Here is a 21,616-nt window from a genome sequence, read left to right as displayed (position 1 = left end):
ATGTCAGTGTATAAACATGTGAGTGTGTGTGTGTGTGTGTGTGTGTGTGCGAGTTAGTGTTTATTTTTACTTTCCTTCGGTTGCCTTCCTTTATTTCTGTTTTGTAAGCCAACACCAAGCTAAACAAAAAACAAGTTAAAACATTTTCAGTTGTTTCAGGCACTTTGGACGATTAAGAACCCAGAAGCGAATTCATTATGGAATCTTAGAAGAAAACGTGTTGCCACTCGGGTATCATATGTTCGGCCAAGTGTATGAGTGTGTGTGTGAATGCTTTCCAGCACAACAGCAGAGGATAATAATGAAAGTAATGTCAACACTAAATACCAATGACAGCAAACGATTTCCATGTGGCGCCTTTGTCTATGGCCAACTTCCGGTTTAAGCCAAGTTTTGTAAATATGAATTTGTGTGTGCCGACAATGATGAAAGCAAGCAGCAAGCAAGTGCCTTAGAAATTTTAATAAAGTTAAGCAAAATATGTTTTAAAATCAATTTATGATTAACGCATAATACGAAGTACACGACAATGGGGTGAGTTTTAAAATTAAATTGTATTCATCTCAAGAACATAATCATGTTTATAAATAGAATGAAGCAACATATACATATGTATTTCGATATGTGTTAAGGAATTCGATTACGGCAAGGATACACAATATTTAGTTTGTTCAGATGCCATTAACACGAGAAATTTCAATTATAGCTAAAGGTCTTAGCATGTTAAAGGTCTTAATTTGTTATTTTGTTATGAACAAATTAATACGTTGTGAAAGTTAGAAATTTAAGCAGAAATTTTAATATTAGCTGAGAGGAGTATCGAATGACTTAGGAAGTGCAATATGTCTTTCGAATTTTATTTAAAAATAATTTTCATCAGGGAAAATATCAGTTATTTCTCCATAAACAATATAGTTGGTATAGATATGACGTATTTGCTCAATGAATGTCACACATAGAAATCCGATTTTTTTGGGCTATTGATACAAAAATTGTTCTCCTTTCATGATGTTATGTTAGAAAACTCTTTACTTGGACCATCACTTAGAGTGACAAAACGATTGTGTTCAAACCGAATTTTATATAAAATTATTTACATTTTACATGTTTTCATTTTGAGCCGTCGGAGGACTTCTTCCAATCTATTTGATTGCATTTTGAGATTTTTATTTATCTGGGGCTGGATTATTTTCATAACCTCAGGCGGGTGGCTGCAGAGGGTATAATCATTTGATACGGCAAAAATGTCTGTCAGTCTGGCTGGTACGCGCGATAACTCTCGCAAAGAGTATTCCATTCGGTCTAAACTTGACACATCCAAATATTTTTTTTTCACATTTATAGCAATTTCGAAGATATATAATATCGATACATACAAGGGGTGGAAACCTTGACAAAATTATAAAAATTTAACACCTCACAGATTTCGTTCAAACTTGGCATATCGCAATAATTGTATTAGGCATAGGTTAGGTAGAAAAATTGTCATTATCGAAAATGATCAATATCAAAGATTTAAAATTTCAAATAATCACAACTTTTATAAAATGTGAAATATGATTCCGACTATCTTTAATACTACCAACTCTAGATCTGGTATGAAGATAGGATAGAATGCACCATTGGTACCTCCTCCACATCGGATTAAATCTTTGAATAATTATAACGCTCATAAAATGCAATATAAACGTCCAAGAAAACATTTGAGCAATTTAAAAAATGAAATATATGCGCCCATTATTTCTGGTACCTCCTTCCTAACAGTTCAAAAATTTAAAAAAAAAACAAGTAAGCAAAGGCTACAGTCGAGCGGGCCGACCGTTGAATACCCTACAACACTATAATAAACGATACGATACAGCAAAAGATTAACATTTATTATTGGTGTTTGACTGAAACGCATCTATATGAGATACAGACATTTGACTATATTCTTTAACGAAATCAGCGTTACCAACATAGTCAGAAGTGCGTCTTTCCTGTATTTGTGAACTCTCCAAAAGTCACTGGAATGGACATTTTCGTATTTTGTCTACAAAAGTTGGCAAACTATTTCACATATTGAATATTTTTGGATGGGCATCTAAAACTGCTAGGCTTTTGCAATGTCCGGTAACACACATTCAAATGTGCGATAATTACGACCTGCTGACAATTTTTCAGTTTTTTGGTCCATTCCAACCCCTAAATATATGGCGATCATCTCCAAAAAGAGTAGGCTTCTATTCTGACCCTTATCTTATCCCCATGCAAAATTTCGTAAGGATCGGGTCATAAATGCGACCTGTATATGATATCCTGATATCCTAACTACTTAGTTTTGTTAGCTGTAGAAATATTACCAAATGTTTAATTCAAAATGAAAATATGCCAAAAATGTGACAAAATTGAAAAAAATATGAGAAAATTTTACAATATCAATATTTTCATCTTTAGAGAGATATTTTTATGCGATTTTTTAGGCGTTTTTTCTTTCCTGCCAAGAGACCATTCTGAATTAATGAGAACTGTCGAAATCAGTTCAGCCGTTCTCGACATATAAGAGATCTTTCAAGCATATCTTCTTTGATAGACATATATATCGCACATATTTTGCTATATATCCGTTTTGTTGGATGTTAACATCAATGTAAAGATCAGAAGTAACCTTGTCATGGCTTTGTGATTTCGTCGGGATTTAAAATATTCGCGGTTTAATGAAAAATTTAGAATTTTTTCAACACAAAATATATGGTCTATTTTACCCGCTAAATATTATCCGATAACCACCCAAATTGGTAGGCTTCCTCCCCGCCCTAAACTCTAGCTGCATGCTAATTTCCGCGTCCATAATTGCGACCTGTAGAGCAACTGCAAAATCAAGAAAATTTTCAATTTTTTTGGTCCATTTCGACCCCTAAATATTATGCGATCATCTCCAAAAGAAATAGGGTTCTATTCTGACCTTAACCCCACCTCCATTCTAAATTTCGTGAAGATCGGGCCATAATTGCGACCTGTAGAGTGATTACAAATTAACATGGACAGACGGACAGACGGACAGACGGACAGACGGACGGACGGACATACATAGCTAGATCGACTCAGCTCGGCGAGATAGGAAGATCCATATATACTTTCCTATGTGGGAAATCAATATTTCGAGGTGTTACATAATTTTTGGCCCAATCAAACTTATAATACCCCCAACACATAGTGTTGTAGGGTATAAAAACTCATGTTCAGTGAAGGGAGCAACCAATTTAGTTCAAAGTTTGTAAATCGTAATATTATTATAAGATGTAGGTCAGAACCGAAAATAGACAATATAGGCTCAGTTATTCTTGTGCCTCCCCCAAATCCCTTCTGGTACCTCACCCACAAAGGGGTCACAATTTCCTATGCTTATGTCTATCATAACTTGCAAAACAAGTCGGCGATTCTTAACAACTAAATATTTCTCTTAACCAGAAATCTGATATGAATATGAAAATTATCGGAATTTATGATCTTGCATAAAAGTGGATATAAATCTTCGATTTCCTTCAATTTGCACTTACCAATATTTTTCTCTATATTAGATGAAGTATGAAAATGGAATACTTCGGTCCGCTATTTCTGGTACCTCACGCGTTTTTTTTTTTTCAAATTTTTCAAACATTTACTAATATCTCATATAAAAAATAGGAAATAGTCAATATAGTCAAAACCTGACACGTTTTAATATTTATATCACTCTTAGGTCAGTTACGAATTGGTCAACATTGGCCAACTGCTTAGGAAACTTCCCCATAAAGGGCTGGGGGTATACATGTGTCGGAAATACAGACTAATCCGATTTTTTTGGCTACCATCATGAAACGCCGAAAGCAATTATATCAACATTAGGTAAACATTTTGCAGAATTCTGTCCGCTTTTTTTAATCTAAAGTAAAAATTGAATTTTCTATATATTCGATTAGAAATTCAAAAATACCCAAAGCAAGCCTTTATTTTTAGTTGACAATTGACCGCAATAAATAAAATATAAAAACTGTCCCCACAAATTATTTCTGAATATAATGGCCGAGCCGGATTATGAAGAATTTTCATCATATCGCAATTTTGTAAGTTATGTCGTCCCCTCGTTTATCTTTAAATCACTTCGATTTTCTCTCCCCTCCCTGCCTTTCAGTTAAGCTGTTCCAATGTCAATGACTTGGAATATGAGGATCGTTGCGACTATGTTCGTAGCACACCGGAATGCATGGACAAGGGCTACTTTTTCAATTACATAAAAATCCTCTACTGTTCGTTGGGACCCACAACGGATGCGCAACAGAATTGCTTTCTCATCCTACTGATGAGTATGTGTGTCATTATGTTTGTGATTTTGGGGACAACAGCCGATAAATTGTGAGTTAGGGGATAATTGTGAAAGTGCATACATATAAAATGGTCATATTCTATGGCAGTTTTTGTCCCGCCCTGGAGGTTATGTCAAAAATCATGGGCATGAGTGAGCATTTGGCAGGGGTAACTCTGTTGGCCTTTGGTAATGGTTCGCCAGATTTGTTTACCAACCTGGCCAGCGCCAAGGAATCTTCTTCTACCCTGTTTTCAAATATGTTGGGCTCTTCGATTTATGTGACGGCATTCATTGGAGGTGTTATTTGTTTGATACGCTCCTTCCGTGTGGATGGCAGCAATATTCTGAGAGATACATCTTTCTTCATTTTTGGCATTTTGTCCATTGATTTTATAATGAAAGATGGCTATGTCACCACATGGGAATCGGTTTGTAAGTAGAGGTTATATCAGTCATTGGCATATTTGATAGCCCGTGCTTTCCTCCCCCAAGGTTTGATACTAATTTATGTTGTCTATTTGATAACCATACTTGTGGATCAATATCTGCTAAAGCGGCAAGTTTTAAGTAAGTTCCAGAATGTATTTGAAATCTTTGTATTCCCTGGATTCACATTTTTCCTTTGCTAGGCATGGAGGCATTGGCCCAAAGTGGCAATTTATCTGGTATGTCTATCAAAAATTAAGCTTTTATTGCTTTTGTATCCAAAATTGTCCCTTTCCTAGCCGAGGCATATAAAAGATATTCGAAATTGCACCAAGAAGCCAATATTGATATTGTCCATCGACTGTCCCACACTTCTGTAGATATTGAAGGAACCAGACATTCATTCGAATATGTCGCCCAATCTGATCCAAATGAAAATCTATGGCAACAATTGCGCGATTCTTTGAAACCCTTCGAAATGGATGAATGGCATTCTTCAACGGGCTGCCAGAAGACAATGCTGTGCCTCAAGACTCCAATCTTATGTACCCTACAACTTTTCTTGCCCATAGTCAACTATGAGAGTGAACGGCATGGATGGTCGAAATTGTTGAACTGCCTGCAAGTGGTCATGTCGCCAATAGTTATGTTTTTGTTAATATGTAAGTTGTGTTGATGGGGCTCCCAGATACCGTAGTTCGTATACATATCGACGTAACGTATACGTAACATGGGTTATTTGAGAATTTTATGCCAGAAAATGTAGTACCATATCCCTCATATCTCAATATTTCACATTATATAAGATAAAATCTTAGATGGAAAATGTCGGACTCTTCTGGAAAAACATCAAAATTTTGGAAAAAGGAAAATTGACAATATCGACTCACTGATTCTGGTACCTTCTTTTAAAGAATCTAAATTTTGAATAATTCCAACTGACCTAAATTTACTAATTTATTCGGTAATACCCCAAAGGACTTCCCTGCTTATTTTCAAAAAGATGAACTACTTATTTCATTTCGTGAACCATTCAAAATTGTCCTCCTAAGTAAACTCCCAACCAAAACCCAAAAAATTGATCATTCCTGCCTTACCAAAAGCATACAAATATTAATTTGTATGCTTTTGGTAAGGCAGGCGGCTTGGCTTAACCTTAACCTTAAAATTTTGTAAAATCGTAATATTATAAAAAAATGCTAACTATGCTAGAGAGTGTTCTGAAAATTTAAAATGGATATCGTATTTTGGAGATGTATTTATTCTTTGGTCACAAATCTGACATTTCCCGCAAAAATCTAATAAGAACGATTTGAAAATATCGTAATACTATTGTGGGATTTACGGAGAGGGAGATTTCGTAATGGTTCCGAACTATATTAATGCTACAGATACTTTCTCTGTTTTTTTTTTTTTTTTTTTTTTTTTTTGAAAACCTTTAAATATTTTCTAAATTCATTTGAAACCCCTCACCGCCCCTAGGTGGTCTGAATTGTTGGAAATACTGTTTGTACAGTCTCGGCATTACCATACCACTTAGCATTGTGTGTTTCATGTACACCCGAACCGATGAGCCCCCGAAGTTCCATGCGGTACAATTATACCAACTTTTGTTATTTTTACCTTCCAAATAACCCTTTCAATTTCATAGGTTTTTGCTATACTCACGGCACTCGGTTCTATGTGCACCATCTATTCGTGCGCTGCCGAAACCGTGGAGATTTTATATGTCCTGGGTCTGATACTGGACTGTAGCAATTCGTTTTTGGGTTGCACTCTCTTGGCGTGGGGCAATGGTGTTGGCGATTTGATATCGGATGCCACCTTGGCATTTCATGGCTATCCTCGAATGGCATTTGCAGCCTCAATTGGTGGACCATTTTTCAGTGAGTCAACCACATCAACGAACATTGACTAAAGACAACCTTATGGCAAACCTACTCTATTTTGTAGATACACTTCTGGGCATTGGTTGTGTAATGCTGTTAAAGAACTTGTACGGCAACACCGGCTATGAACCTGTGAGTCCTCAAACGAAAATAGAACAACATATTATTGATAATTATATCACTTCTCTGTAGCTCCCCTCCGGCCCATTGGGCGAAAACTGTTTCGTTTTTCTCCTCCTCGTATTATTTTCAACACTCCTCTGGTCGGTGACAACGAATTTCCACATTCGTCGTTGCATTGGTGTCTTCAGTGTCTGTCTGTATGGCCTGTTCTTCCTCTACACCGTCTTGGGGGAATGTGAAGTTATACAAACTTATGCAGAAATAAGTCAATATGGCACCGAATGATGATGACCCAAAAACAAACTTTGTATTGATAGTATTTTGTTATTTATAGTGCTATTTATCTATCGTTGTTGCTGTTGCTATTGTTATTGATAATTAATATTTGTTGCCTTTTCGGTATTTATTTCCTCAAACAAAAAGAAAGAAAAACAATGTCAATGACCTACAAAATGAATTGGTTGTTGAATAAATATTTAAAAATGGATAGAAAGGATAACGACACGAATTCCAATTTAATTTATCATGCCGTCTAATTGATTGTTTAGTTAAACTAATGAAGTAAGGGACTAATAAACACCTTGGCCTAAAATCAATCAATCTGTGGGGAATGTAGACATTTTTGAAGACAGCTACGGCTTTTCAGTATAAGGACTAGTATTGAATCATAACAACCACAACATATCAATATATTAAATAACCGATGTAGAAAATGAATGGGATCTCCAATTCGAACCTGATTTTACACATTGTGATATTGTATGCAACTACAATTTAAAAAAATTGAAGATAGACTATCACACATCTGTATTGAGAAAATACATTTCAGGACGCTATGTGTAGAGTTCATTTGGCTGTATCGAATGATTCGAACTAGATTTTACACATCCGCCAAACCATTTTCGAAATTCTGAACTTATGTGTCCACTCTTTGGGTCAAGGACATTATCCATTTCTTATACCCTCAGTCATATGACTACAGTGGGTATATACCATTTGATACGGCCAAAACGTGCCTCATCGAAATAATGGTTTTAGCCTCTACGTCTCTTTGGATCAAATCCGTTTCAGGACATTTTGAGTCGATCTAAGGGTGTGTGTCTACTTGGTTGACTGGTGCGCACGATAACTGCCGAAGGGGGGATCTGATTTGGTCCATACTTTTTACATTTTAATACAATTGTCAAACTTAGATCGAGTTCGAAAATGGGAAGCATCTGGTACCTCCCGCACAAAAGGTCAAATTTTCAAAAAAAAAAAAAAAAATGCGCCGTATAGAACAAGAAAGGATCAACCAATTTGGAGTAAACGTTGCAAATCCCAATATCTGTAGTAGTGCTTTGTAAGGTGCAAAAATGAACAATATGGGTCCACTGCATTATGTACCTTGTGGGAAAGTTAAAAGGGTAAAAATTAGAATAAGCTTTTGTAAAATGGGAAATAACCAACCAATTGTCTTCAAATTTCTCTATACCAACATTGCTTTTAGTACCTTCCCCACAAAGGGTCAAATGTTTGAAAGAATAAAACAAGTAAGAAAGCTGTAAGTTCGGCCGGGCCGATCTTTGAATACCCTCTACCGTCTTGAACGAATTTGGCAATTTTCAAAAAAATAAAATCCGTTAAAAATCCTGTTAATATCTTAACAATACCGAATGTAGCCGTTATATAAGGGTCTATGTGACGACGTGGACCTGCATAGGCAATTTTTGTCATAAGCCACATTCAAATGCGAAACTGGAAAAAAATCGAAGAATAATGTAGCTAAAATCATCAAAATACCGAATATAGGGGGCTGTACCAAAACGTAGACTTGCACAGACAATTTTTGTCATAGGCTGTAGTATCTAATACGAACTTCAAATACAAAATTTGAAACATTTCCGGGGAATAATGTCGCTAAAATCATCAAAATACCGAATATCGGGAAGTACCGCATTATGGGGTCTATACGAAGATGTGAACCTGCGTAGACAATTTTCTGTCATAGGCTGTAATATCCATTACGAACTTCAAATACCAAATTGGAAACAATTCCGGTGAATAATGTAGCTAAAATTATCAAAATACTAAAAATCGGGAGGTGCCGTTATATGGGAGCTATACGAAGGAGTGGACCTGCACGGACAATTTTCTGTCATAGGCTTTAGTACCAATTACGAACTTCAAATACCAAATTGGAAACAATTCCGGTTGAAAATGTCGCTAAAATCATGAAAATACCGAAAATCGGGAGGTACCGTTATATGGGGTCTATACGAAGACGTGGACCTGCATAGACAATTTTCTGTCTAAAGACTTTAAACACCAAATTCGAAACAATTCCGGTGAATAATATCGATAAAATCATCAAAATTCCGAATATCGCAAGGTGCTTTTATATGGGGCTATACGAAGGCGTGGACCTGCACAGATAATCTCCTGTCATAGGCTGTAGTATCTATTACGAACTTCAAATACCAAATTTCCCGTGAATAATGTCGATTCAATCAGCAATACGCCGGAAATAGGGAGGTACCATAATATGGGTGCTATACGAAGAGGTGGACCTGCACATACAATTTTCTGTCATAGGCTGTAGTATCCACTGCGAACTTCAAATACCAAAATTTGAAACAATTCCGGTGAATAATGTCGCTAAAATCATCAAAATACTGAAAATCGGGAGGTGCCGTTATATGGGAGATATACGAAGGAGTGGATCTGCACGGTCAATTTTCTGTTATAGGCTGTAGTACCCATTACGAACTTCAAATACCAAATTTGATTCCGGTGAAAAATGTCGCTAAAGTCATGAAAATACCGAAAATCGGGAGGTACCGTTATATGGGGACTATACGAAGACGTGGACCTGCATAGACAATTTTCTGTCTAAGGACTTTAAACACCAAATTCGAAACAATTCCGGTGAATAATGTCGATAAAATCATCAAAATACCGAATATCGCAAGGTGCTTTTATATGGGAGCTATACGAAGGCGTGGACCTGCACAGATAATCTTCTGTCATAGGCTATAGTATGTATTACTAACTTCAAATACCAAATTTGAAACAATTCCCGTGAATAATGTCGCTTCAATCACCAATACGCCGAAAATAGGGAGGTACCATAATGTGGGTGCTATACGAAGAGGTGGACCCGAACATACAATTTTCTGTCAGAGGCTGTAGTATCTATTACGAACTTCAAATACCAAATTTGAAACATTTCCGGTGAAAAATGTCTCTAAAATCATGAAAATACCGAAAATCGGAAGGTACCGTTATATGGGGTGTATACGAAGACGAGGACCTGCATGAGTAAATTTTTATCAACCTACTTTATTTTGTTCGGTAGCTAGAATAATTTCCACAGACGGGCAGACGGACGGACATCGCTAAATCGACATAGAATTTTATGCTGATCAAGAATATACTTTGTGGGGTCTAAAATGTATATTTCGAGGCGTTACAAATGGAATGACAAACTTAATATACCCTCCATACTATGGCGGAGGGTATAAAAATAAGAAATAAAAAATAAACAACACAATGTAATATTTCTTTTATTACTTTACTTAGTCTCAATTCTTACGACGAAAATAGGCCGTAAAGAAAAGTGGGCTTTGAAAGAGAAGATTCCGAACTAATGTTAAATCTGATTCAATATGCAAGCCCTTATGGGGGAATGGAACATGTCTGGTGGCAAACCCGTCGAATACGTTCAAACGTGTATTTTTCTTTTGTGATCACCTTTTCGCCTTTACTAATGGAATAACAATAAAAAACATAATTCTCTTCCTTACCACCACCTCCCCTTTTCCCTGCCCCTTCCACAGAAACAAGAATTATGTACAGCCATTGTTGTGTGGCAGTCGATATGTTGTGGTTAAGTGATTAACAATGAATTGGATGTCTTGGCTTTATTTATGCCACAATTCTAGGGATATGGCTGACCTTGAGTTTCTGTTGTTAAAACGTAACTGACCCGCCACCTGCCATCCTGTTTGTGTTTTCATAAAAAACAACTCACACACATACACACACACCCAAGAGTTAAAAAAGGAGCTAGAGCAACTGGAAAGCATGTCATTGCCACAAACTGTGGCACGCATTGAATACCTCTGTGGGCCAGCAATTGGTTGCCTCCAACCCACACCTACAACGAACCGTGGCAGAGTTCCTCCATACCTAGGTCAATGATTACCAACTGACCCGTGTTCTAAACATACACACTTTTTTCCTCCGACGAAGTATCCAGCGAAGGACAATGATGAATGGTGATTTTCTTTTCGTCTTTTCATTTTTTCTTCCTTGAATGCTTTTCTGTTGTTTGGATGGTTAAAAAACGACCACCATTTGATTTGAGCAAAACTCATTGCGTGCCAAGCGAATATTTAATGAAGAGCCATCAGTTATTTTGACCCGTAATCTGTTCTCTTTTCTTTCCTTTTTAGAGCAGGACTAAAGCATAGCTGAAGTAAAGAGAATTGTGATTTCTTTTTTTGCAAATTCTTTCCTTCCATGAGTTTACAACTCTGATTCTTTGGGGCGCTTCTTCTATCCGGAAATATACCACCGACGCATAGCGATAGCCTCTTAATAAAATCCTCGTAACGTAATAAATGAAAGTAAATGAAACAATTTCAATTTCGTTCATGCCTGCAATCGAATTTAGTTAACTAACAAGGTCAGCATGTCAGACGTTGTAATCAATTACCGTTAATTGGCAAATGTCAATCAGTTTATTAGGCAAGTGAAAGATATTTAGGAAGGAACGGATCGGAACGAAAGAACGAAGAAAGCGAAATAGACGTGTTTTCATGGTCAAAAGAAAATGAGGAAATAAGTAAAACACTGCAGGGAATTCGAAATAAATTGGCAAAGATACAAGCCGATACATGTGTGCTTTCCACTTTTCCGTTCGGTAAGGAAAGCATTAGTGAGAGCCATGCCAGAAAGATAGATAAATTTCGATAGAAAAATTGCGAAGATACAAGGCGTATAAAATTGAGTTTTGCTTTATCGTGTAAAGTATGGAATATGTTGGTGAGATGGCATGGCACAACAAGAAAGACAGATTAACTGCGATTGGAATTAAAAATGCAAATCTGTGCTTTTCTATCATATGGACTTTTTCGTCCGTCTGTCTGTTTGGCTGGTGAGCATGCTAACTCTCGAAGGGAATATCCGATTTCGTCCAAACTTGGTATATCGTAATATTTTTCTCAAACTTAGATCTAGTTCCTTCTGTTACCTCTCCCACAAAAGGGTAAGATTTTCATAGAAAATAAATTACCGCCTAGGAAGAGTACGGATAATCCGATTTTGTTATAACTTTCCAAATCGTGATATTTACATTACCACAAAATTGGATGCGGGTGGTTGTATGGACAAGATCGGACTATTCCTTCTGGTACCTCCCCCACGAAGGGTCAAAATTTGGAATACCTAAAACGCTCATAAAATGCGAATTCTCTCCAAATTTTACACATACCAATTTTTTTACCATTACAAAATCGAGTGTAAAGATGGAGTATAGCGGACCACTCCTTCTACTACCTCCCCCACAAAGGGTCAACATTTTGAATAACCAAAACGCTCATAAATTGCGAAATAAGGATCCGATTTTTTTCAAACTTCGCACATGCCAATATTTCTACCAAGACAAGATCTAATGTGAAAATGAGATATATCGGACCACACCTTTGAATATTTTCACCACAAAGGGTCAACATTTGGAAAATCTAAAACGCTAATAAAATGCTAAATATGCATCAGATTTTCTTTAAATTTCGCACATCCCCATATTTAAATCTTTACAAGGAAGAATATAAATAAAAAAGAAAAAATGTTGATGGTTAAATTTTGCTTTAAAGTATTATTTTGCTGCAGCGTGAAGATCGACAAAATTGCGCTTTATTATGTTATAATACTGTTAAAAGATTCCGCATTTTCAGTCGATCACAAGAGACTAAAATTGGAAATAACTCGAGATCTGACGAGAGGTACTTTTTCTGGTACAACTGGTTGTGGGGGGCTCACTGGGGATCTGAACCCTCTACCCCATCATCATAAATTTTTTAGATCATGTCAGGAGCTAACCAAGAGCTAAATGATGCCCATATAGCTGATGTTCGAATTGCTACCTGCGGAATAGACTTAGAACTCCGTAGATGGCTGCCACTCTGTAAGAACACTCTGATTTATCCTAGGTGGACCTGGCCGAAGCATTGCATCGCGACCCCCGTCTGTGCAATGTACCTGGACTCCCGTCCACCCGTCAGTCTGTCCAGCTGGTGCTCTCTCGAAGAAAATGTTCGATTTGTATAAGTTAGATCAACATCACAAATTGTCAATAATGCTCCAATACTTCTGGTATCCATCTAACTTAGATCAGATGAAAAAGGATGGAAAATATTGGACCACCATTTCTGGTGCCTCTTCCACAAAGAAATACAATTTTAAATAGTCATAACTCCTGGAAAAATATTTTGAATACTTTTAAAAAATATACAATGGTTAGTTAAATGCACGAATGGCAATTCGGTATTTCGGTTTCGTATAGAGTGGAAGGCTATATCGTAAAGAAGTTCATCATTATAAAGTTCGCCTCATTAACGGTTATCCCAAATTATAGGTATTTTAAACCAACTAACTAAAATCCTGTAAATAATTTAGAATGTTAAAATAATTGGAGGAGCTACAATTTTATTTAAGTATTTCTCTTTTAACAGTACCCATTTTTTATACCCTCTACCATACTATGGAGGGTATATTAACTTTGTCATTCCGTTTGTAACTCCTCGAAATACTCATGTCAGACCCAACAAAGTATATATATTCTTGATCAGCGTAAAATTCTAAGTCGATTTAGCCATGTCCGTCTGTCTGTCACGCTATCTTTCGAACGAATTGAGATAGAAGGCTAAAATTTTGCACACGTGTTTATTTTTCCAGTAGGCAGGTTAAGTTCGTGAATGGGCCATGTAGGTCCACGTTTTCATATAGCCTCCATATATAAGTACCTCCCGATATTCGGTATTTTGATGATTTTAGCGAAATTATTCATCGAAATTGTTTCAAATTTGGTATTTGAAATTCGAAATTGATACCACAGCCTTAGACAGAAAATTGTCTGTGCAGGTCCACGTCTTCGTATAGCCCCCATACAACGGTACCTCCCTATATTCGGTACTTTGATGATTTTAGCGACATTATTCACCGGAATTTTTGGTATTTGAGACTTGTAATTGATGCTACAGCCTATGACAAAAAATTGTCTGTGCAGGTCCACGTCTTCGTATAGCTCCCATATAACGGTACCTCCCAAAATTCGGTATTTTTATGATTTTAGGGTCATTATTTAACGGAATTGTTTCAAATTACGTATTTAGAGTTCGTAATGGGAACTACAGTCTGTGACATAAAATTGTCTATGCAGGTACAGGTCTTCGAATAGGCCCCATATATCAGTACCTCCCTATATTCGGTAGGTACAATACCCACCGAAATTTTTTGAGATGTCGTATTTGACGTTCGTAATGGATACTATAGCTTGTGACAGAAAATTGTTTCGAATTTGAATATGGTAATGGCTTATGACAAACAAGGCCTATGTAGGTCCACGTCGTATAGACCCCAATATAACGGCTATATTCGGTATTTTTAAAATGTTAACAGATTTTTTTAAGGACTTTATTTTTTTAACATTTCCAAATTCGTTACAAATGGTGGAGGGTATTCAAAGGTCGGCCGGCCGAACTTATTGCTTTTTATCTTGTTAAATTTATTTTAAAGATATTGAAATTTGCTTGGCTATTTTGCTCTGACTCGTTGTTGTAGTAAATGAATGTGTAACAATGATGTATTTTTATTTGTTGGCATTAACCGTAAAAAAGGTTGTGTGTGATGAGAAAGCCATTAAAACTCCAAATCATGTAGCCGTGTCCTTGTGTTTTTATGCCTCTCACATATTTTATGGTTATTTGGCAATTTCATTGATTAAAATCTCAAGTAACGCACTTATTTCGGTATTGCAAAAATGGTTCCTGTTTCTTTCTGATCTTAGATAAAATCCTTAGAATGGAGAAAGCAAGTCATTCCTACATTGAGTACAACACTTCATGTTTCCTGAATTACTTATTACCTAACCAATTAATTTATCGTCCCATTCCCGAGTCATAGAAATGATCCAATTTTTTTGCAAAGTCACATACTAGCGTAGATATTGTTACTGCCACGACGTAATGGTCAAAAAATGCCGTTAATATTCCACAACTATGTTCACCTTCAAATATTCTCACACCTGTTCGCGACATAAAGAAAAAAACACAAGCGTAGAATGTCTACTTCTTAGTTCTGTAACATGCAAAACAAAAGCAATGAATGGTGGGTACAGTGGTCTGAAATTGTATTCAACGAAAAGAAAAATCTACAATTTGTTTAAAAAAAATATACTTCTTAGTTGGATATCGGTGCAATACATTTTTTGTGTAATATTTGGTAGATTTATAAATAATGGCAAAAATATAGCATAAACAGAAACCGAATAGACTCATTCCTTTTTAGTATTCATTCAATTGATTTTAATCCACTGTGTGGTCCCTGTTCCAATAACAAAATCATTTAAGTAATATTAAATATCCACAGGGGATTTATTCTAATTTTTACCAAAAATGTTATCTGGTTCAAAAACACTGTCCCGCCACCTATCATAATTCCCCTAAGTTTTTAGACGAACAAGGGTCTTAGATTTATTAACTGAACTGGCAAACAATTCACAGCGGAGTAAGTTTTTATTTCTGAAGATCATAAATAATACAATTTTTCCAAACGCAACTCATGGTGTTACGATGTCCCAGTGATGTATATTATCCATGGATGTACTTTCCAGGATATACAACAACATTTTAAAACACTTCCCACCAAATCGCCTCTGAAAAATTTCCAAAGCTGTACTCCTTTGCTGTAGACGTAGTTTTTATCATGCTTAATTGTTTACTAAATTTAGTGCTAAGCAACATCATAACAACTTGTAACATATCAAAATCTACACCCATATACACACACATACATCTAACCGTGAACTAAGTCAGCACATGCACAACCCGACCAATTCAATTGTATACAATGGGTATGGGTTAGGAATTCTACAGGCACTGCCATTACTAAGCCAACACTGTTATTATGTGTTCCACACCGAGTAGTAGTAATACGAACGACATGAATGTAGGAAGGCATTCATGTCGTCCGTCTGTCTGTCTGTCTGTCTTTCACTCATTCATTTCATTCATAGACAGATGAGAAAACATACGAGGATTGATTCGAAAGTAACTACGTATGAAGTGAGACAATCGTGCTTTTCATTTACTCTACTTTCAAACTTAGGGCCAGTATGGAGATGAGGAAAATCGGCCCACTCCTTCTGGTCAAAATTCAAAAAATGATCTCAAAGAAAGCAAAGGAATAACCAATTTTTTTCAAACTCTACTCGTCTTAATATAGCCAATAGCATTAGGTCAGGTGAGGTCAAGAGGGCAAAATCGATGTGTACATATACCTCTCAAAAAATGCAAAATAACTCACCGATGTTTCTCTTAACTTCTCACAACTTCTTCCACCCACATCAGATCGGAGATTAATATGGGACACTCTTTTTCTACCCGCCGCCATTCTATAGAGGATATATTAAATTTGTAATTCCGTTTGTGACTCTTCCAAATACTGCTGCCTAAAATTCTAAAGCTATTTTTCGAACCAATTGATATAGAAGGCTAAAATTTTACACACGTGTAGGCAGATTAGGTTCGTAAATGGACCATGTCGGCCCACGTTTTCATATAGCCCATGTAAAGATACCTATCGATAATCGATATTTTAATGATTTGAGCGACATTATTCACCCATTTTTTTAATTTTCGTATTTAAAGTTCGTAATGGGTACAGCCTATGACAAATAATTTCGTATGCGGGTCCCTGTCTTCGTATAGCCTCCATATAACGACACCTCCCCTTCTTCGGTATTTTGATTATATTAGGGACATTATTCACCAGAATTGTTTGAAATTGCGTATATGGAGATCTTAATGAATACCACAGCCTATATATAAAATTAAATGTGCAGGCCCACGCCTTCGTATAACCCACATATCACGGTACCTCTCAATATTCCTTATTTTAGGAATATTATTCGCCGGAATTGTTTCGAAATTAGTATTTGAAGTTCGTAATGGATACTACAACCAATGATAAAAAATAATCTATGCAGGTCCACGTCCTCGTATAGACCACATATAACCGAACCCGCCCCCTTTCCGCTTTTTTATGATATTAATGACATTACTCTCGGAATAAATTCGGAACTGTTTCAAACTTAGTATTTGAAGATCGTAATGGGTACTACAGCCTATGACAAAAAAAATATATATGCAGGCCCACGCCTTCGTATAGCCCCTATACTTCGGATTTCACTTGAGCGGTAGTTTTCGGAATTTTTAAAAAAAGTTCAAGTTACTTCCAATTTGTGAAGGGTATTTAAAGTTCGACCGGCCGAACTTTTGTTGGCATTTGAAATACAAAATTCATAGTAAATGTGGTTACAATCTCCGAATACCCAAAATCGGGATATATTTATTCGATATTTACTTCCGGAACTATTATTACGATCCTAAAATGGTAAATCACACACAATACCATTAAAAAAGTGACCAGACTTGAAATAAATCCCAAATTTTTGCAGGCACAGTTATATGAGGTCTTTACGAAATTGTTGATCCCCATTGACCATTTAATTCTAGATAATCTAAATAAAAAAATCCGTTAAAACTGTGAAATAAACCGCCTAAATGCTGAAAATCGGGAGGTATTGTTGTATAAAGAGGCTGTATCACAACATGGACCCATTATGACCACTTTTGCCAGCGATAAACTGAAAATCCCGCACTTCGTAAAGGTTTGTTGAAAAATGTGACGAGAATCTTCAATAGACCTGACTCCGAAAACATTAATTAATATATTTGAAATTGATCTAAGCTCAGATCAAAGACACATATGAACAATATTTTAGCTATCCATTTCAATTATATACTACTTAAAAGAGGTCTAATAAGGTTATATATGAATGACTAGAATTGTCAATCTTCCTACTATGACAAAATATAACGTCCACCATGGGATGACTTAAATTATAGATTAATAGTTTAATTCCGAATTTTGTATTTTCTGACAGTTTCTGTACATTAATTTTTTGCTAGCTGGCACCAATAACAACTCCGGAAAATTGATTTGAAATGTATATAATTGTCCTGTTCCTTGAACATTTTTGAGAGATTAACATGCAAGATAAAAATTGTTGGTTATTGAGTTGAAAATATGACTAAGGCCTTTAATATTTTAATAATTCAGAACTGGCATTACATGTTGACTTTTTAAAATCCTGGATCCACATTAAACATTTTTGGCAAAGTTTTGCGATCATCCTATTTAAATAAACCTTGATTGACCTCTGTAATAGAGTGATATCCTTATATACCCAGGCTGGTCAACCAATTCTGTTGTAAGTTATAACTTCATTTCACTCTTCGGGAAAAGAAACTTCTATTCTGTCTTATAGTACGTTTATATATATGAGGGTTAACCCACTGGATTTGGATTTAAATTGTCATATCCATTACTTTTACTTCAAATAAATCCTCTCAAAGAAGGTTAACCCTACAAAAAGTTCTAACGTAAACATGGCATTATGTTCGATTTATTCTCATAAGGAAAATTTCACCAAAACATCCCCCTGAACTTAATTTTCTTTGAAAACTTCAGCACCCTCCCTCGTGCCGAGCTTCGTGTACCTGTGTTTGTACATGAAATGGCAAAAGACATGCAAAAAATTCCTTCATAATGAATAGGAAGAATTGTAAGAAAACATTGAAGTGATTTTTATTGCCATTTCCCAACGTTCGGTAGTCGGTTGAGGGAATGCCACCACAAAGTGGAAACTAGAAATTCAGTTGTTCTTGAACTTTGTAAAAAGTTAGACGCCATTAGAGAGACCAGCCGTATTGGAGCAACAAACAAGGATATTCTACACATTTTGTTAGGCAGATTTCATATTTAAGTTGTTATTGTTTAATTTGGACAAGGAAAAAGAAAGAATATTAATTTACCGCCTTTAATTCCAGTTATAGTTTTGAGAGCGATCGTTTGTCTATTTCTGAGCCGAATTTGGCAGGTGAGTTGGTTGCTGAGCAAAATAAAATCGATTCCACAGACTGAACTAAGGATATAACTTCTTAATAGTTTCCAGAAAACCCAGTGATCGTTTCACCATTAAACACCTGCACGAATACGTTTGTGTGGATCAATTAAAGTTTTACCGACGCCGAAACCCTCCCGAGTTTTTAACCAAAAGCCAACTGTGCCTTTCCCACCCTTTCGTAGTGAGTGCCGAGGACGGGCTTCCATCCCAACGAACATTAAATACAGAATATAGAAGTCATTTCCTTAACTTGCCACTGGCCAAAAGAGCCCAATCCCTGAGACGAGCTACATCATTACGCCTAGAAGGTTTAATGCCCTTCAATAGATCGGAGCATCAGGATCGATATCTTTGGTTTACGCCTGAAGACTGGAGGAGGTAAGTCGCATAAATCAACGCCTTAGCATTTTAATATTATATTTTATGTTGTTGTTTTAATTCGTAGTTGCCGTTCATTTCCCATGCGAAAACCCGAAAGTCTTCGTCTGGTCGGATCCGTTGAAATGGAACCAGAATATCGTTCATCCTACATAACATATCCCATGGTGGATCGTGCCACAAAGATTTTACCCCGAGAAATGTTTCGCATACACTCACCTCCGAAGCCCAAGGCGACGGAAAGCAGTAGTCCAGCTGAAATTGAAATAATTCACAAGCTAAACGAGGACAAGCAACAAAGGGAGCGGGCTGCGGAACTGCAGCAGGAATGTCATTTACAGAGACGTGCAGTTACCGATGAGAAGGATCCCAAGGCTGCACCATCGGAATATAAACGCCAATTTGTCCCACCTTCAGCCAGCGAAAAGGCCCATTCTATACCACAATTGAGCCACATCCGAATGCAAGGTAATTTCCATGCCATACCCGAATATCAGGATAGTTTCAAAATGTATGCCAACTACAGCAAACCGGAAGCCATACGAAAGGCAGACAACTTGCGCATATCCGGTTCGGAAATCCAAATGACCAACGACAATGAAAACGTTTTACCAGAATATCGAGCGAAATTCCACCAACCGCCCAGGGATATTGAAAAGGAAAAGCCTCTCAAGACAGAGGATCACCTCAGACCGAACGGACAGTTTTCCAAAGATGTGCCAGAATATTACGAGAGCTTCCGTGATCCCCAGATCAAGCAGGTGCCCGAAAAGGGTAAATGTCGTGAGCCCTACCTACACTTGAAGGGAAAACTGGAATTCAATCCGGAGTACCGAAACACCTACGTCGACTTTCCCCGTTCAAGGCCAGTTGTGACAAAACCAACTTCCAGCTTTCGTTTACCCACCTCCAATGTCATAACCCCAACCAATGCCAGCATAAAACCGAAACGTTCCACCCCAAGTCCCTCCAGATTCGCTGAGGAAGACGATATCCTGAAACCCACACCAAGTATTATAGAACCGGATACAGAGTTTACCCAATCTCCGGAATATAGAAAAGCTGCTTACCAATACCAATTGAGGGAGAGATCTCCCACCCAGAAGGCCATACCACAAATGCCGCATATTAAGGACCCGAAGAAATTTATACGCTACGACCGCAAGTCTCCAATACCACATGCAAAGGCAGCCAGCACCAGCAATTATCGCCAGCGTAGAACTTCCATATTAGATTCCCAGTCGTCATCGCCTGGCATGGAGAACATTGGTCAAATAAGGCATAAACCGCCAAGATTTGGGCGACGTGCCGGCGATTCAGCGTTAAGAAATGCGGAAAATTGTCGCTCCAACACCTCAATAATTGAGGGCAATCCCAAATATGCATTGTCCCAACGCAAAGATGTTGCCTTCAATTCGGAAAATATTCACGATTCGTTTGTGGTATTAGATCAGAAACCTGGTAAACGTTCCCACTGGATATAATAGTAGAGTAGTATGTAAGGAAAAGAAACTTCATGAGATATAGTAGGACAAACAAACCAAAACTGCCACCTGATAATGCAATAAAATTATTCTCATGTGTAATGAGTCTCCTTTCCATGTTGTTGTTGTTGCTATTTTTTTCTAAGCTAGCAGTGCGGGCTAAAATTACTTTCAAAAAATTTGAACGTTTTGGTATAAAAATCAGGGTAACATGTAAGAGGTTTCCTTAAGGCTAGAGCAAATTCGTTGGGGACCAAGGATTTTAAACACAAATAAATTGGGAGAAGGAGAAGTGTGGTGTCATTATTTTTAATCCGCTAATTCATCTACGACGTGGTTATGTGTAAATTCAATCCAATAAGCTTGATAGTACTCTGATAAAGTCAAGGTTCGGTTCAGATTACCATACTTTGTTCAAGTTGGCCGGGAGAGCTCTTCGATTATTCGAGATCTGAATAAACACTCGTGTCGGGTAAATAGGAGGGAAATGCTGAAAGATTATTTGGAGAGGAATACCAAAAGGTTTCATGATGAGAGACCTTAAAATACCGAAGTGTTGTTCTACATCAAGGATTGTACTACGGAGGATTTCTAAACATTCGGTTTACAACTCATCGAGTCTCACATGTGTGTCTGTCGTTCCGTTCGTTTGTGAAAATTACTGTCACTTTTGCACGGATTGACCTTGGTGAAATTAAAATGGGATATATGTTTTATGAAAAAAATAAAATCGAATAAGACAGCCAATGTTGTTATG

At 36.8% G+C, this 21,616-nt stretch overlaps 2 protein-coding genes across 2 annotated transcripts; both read left to right on the top strand.

Annotated features, from left to right (window-relative positions):
• LOC101891504 (uncharacterized) lies at positions 1 to 20,974 on the top strand. Its single transcript, XM_059131075.1, has 5 exons — positions 1 to 18; positions 160 to 534; positions 18,921 to 18,970; positions 19,039 to 19,375; positions 19,443 to 20,974. Exons 2-5 carry the CDS (start codon positions 530 to 532, stop codon positions 20,857 to 20,859), a joined length of 1,809 nt encoding a protein of 602 aa, XP_058987058.1. The 5' UTR covers positions 1 to 18; positions 160 to 529; the 3' UTR covers positions 20,860 to 20,974.
• Positions 3,952 to 7,251, top strand: LOC109614431 (mitochondrial sodium/calcium exchanger protein). The gene is made up of 10 exons (XM_020039887.1): positions 3,952 to 4,085; positions 4,154 to 4,374; positions 4,434 to 4,759; positions 4,820 to 4,894; positions 4,957 to 4,992; positions 5,053 to 5,415; positions 6,236 to 6,345; positions 6,405 to 6,639; positions 6,707 to 6,774; positions 6,835 to 7,251. The coding sequence occupies exons 1-10, from the start codon at positions 4,041 to 4,043 to the stop codon at positions 7,048 to 7,050; spliced, it is 1,695 nt and encodes a 564-aa protein (XP_019895446.1). The 5' UTR covers positions 3,952 to 4,040; the 3' UTR covers positions 7,051 to 7,251.
• Positions 20,975 to 21,616: the final 642 nt, after the last annotated feature.

The sequence above is a fragment of the Musca domestica genome, unplaced genomic scaffold (assembly GCF_030504385.1).
Source record: "Musca domestica strain aabys unplaced genomic scaffold, Musca_domestica.polishedcontigs.V.1.1 8, whole genome shotgun sequence".
NCBI classification, from domain to species: domain Eukaryota; kingdom Metazoa; phylum Arthropoda; class Insecta; order Diptera; family Muscidae; genus Musca; species Musca domestica.
The sequence above is the reverse complement of the archived record's forward strand: the minus strand, read 5'-3'. Positions and strand labels throughout refer to the sequence as shown.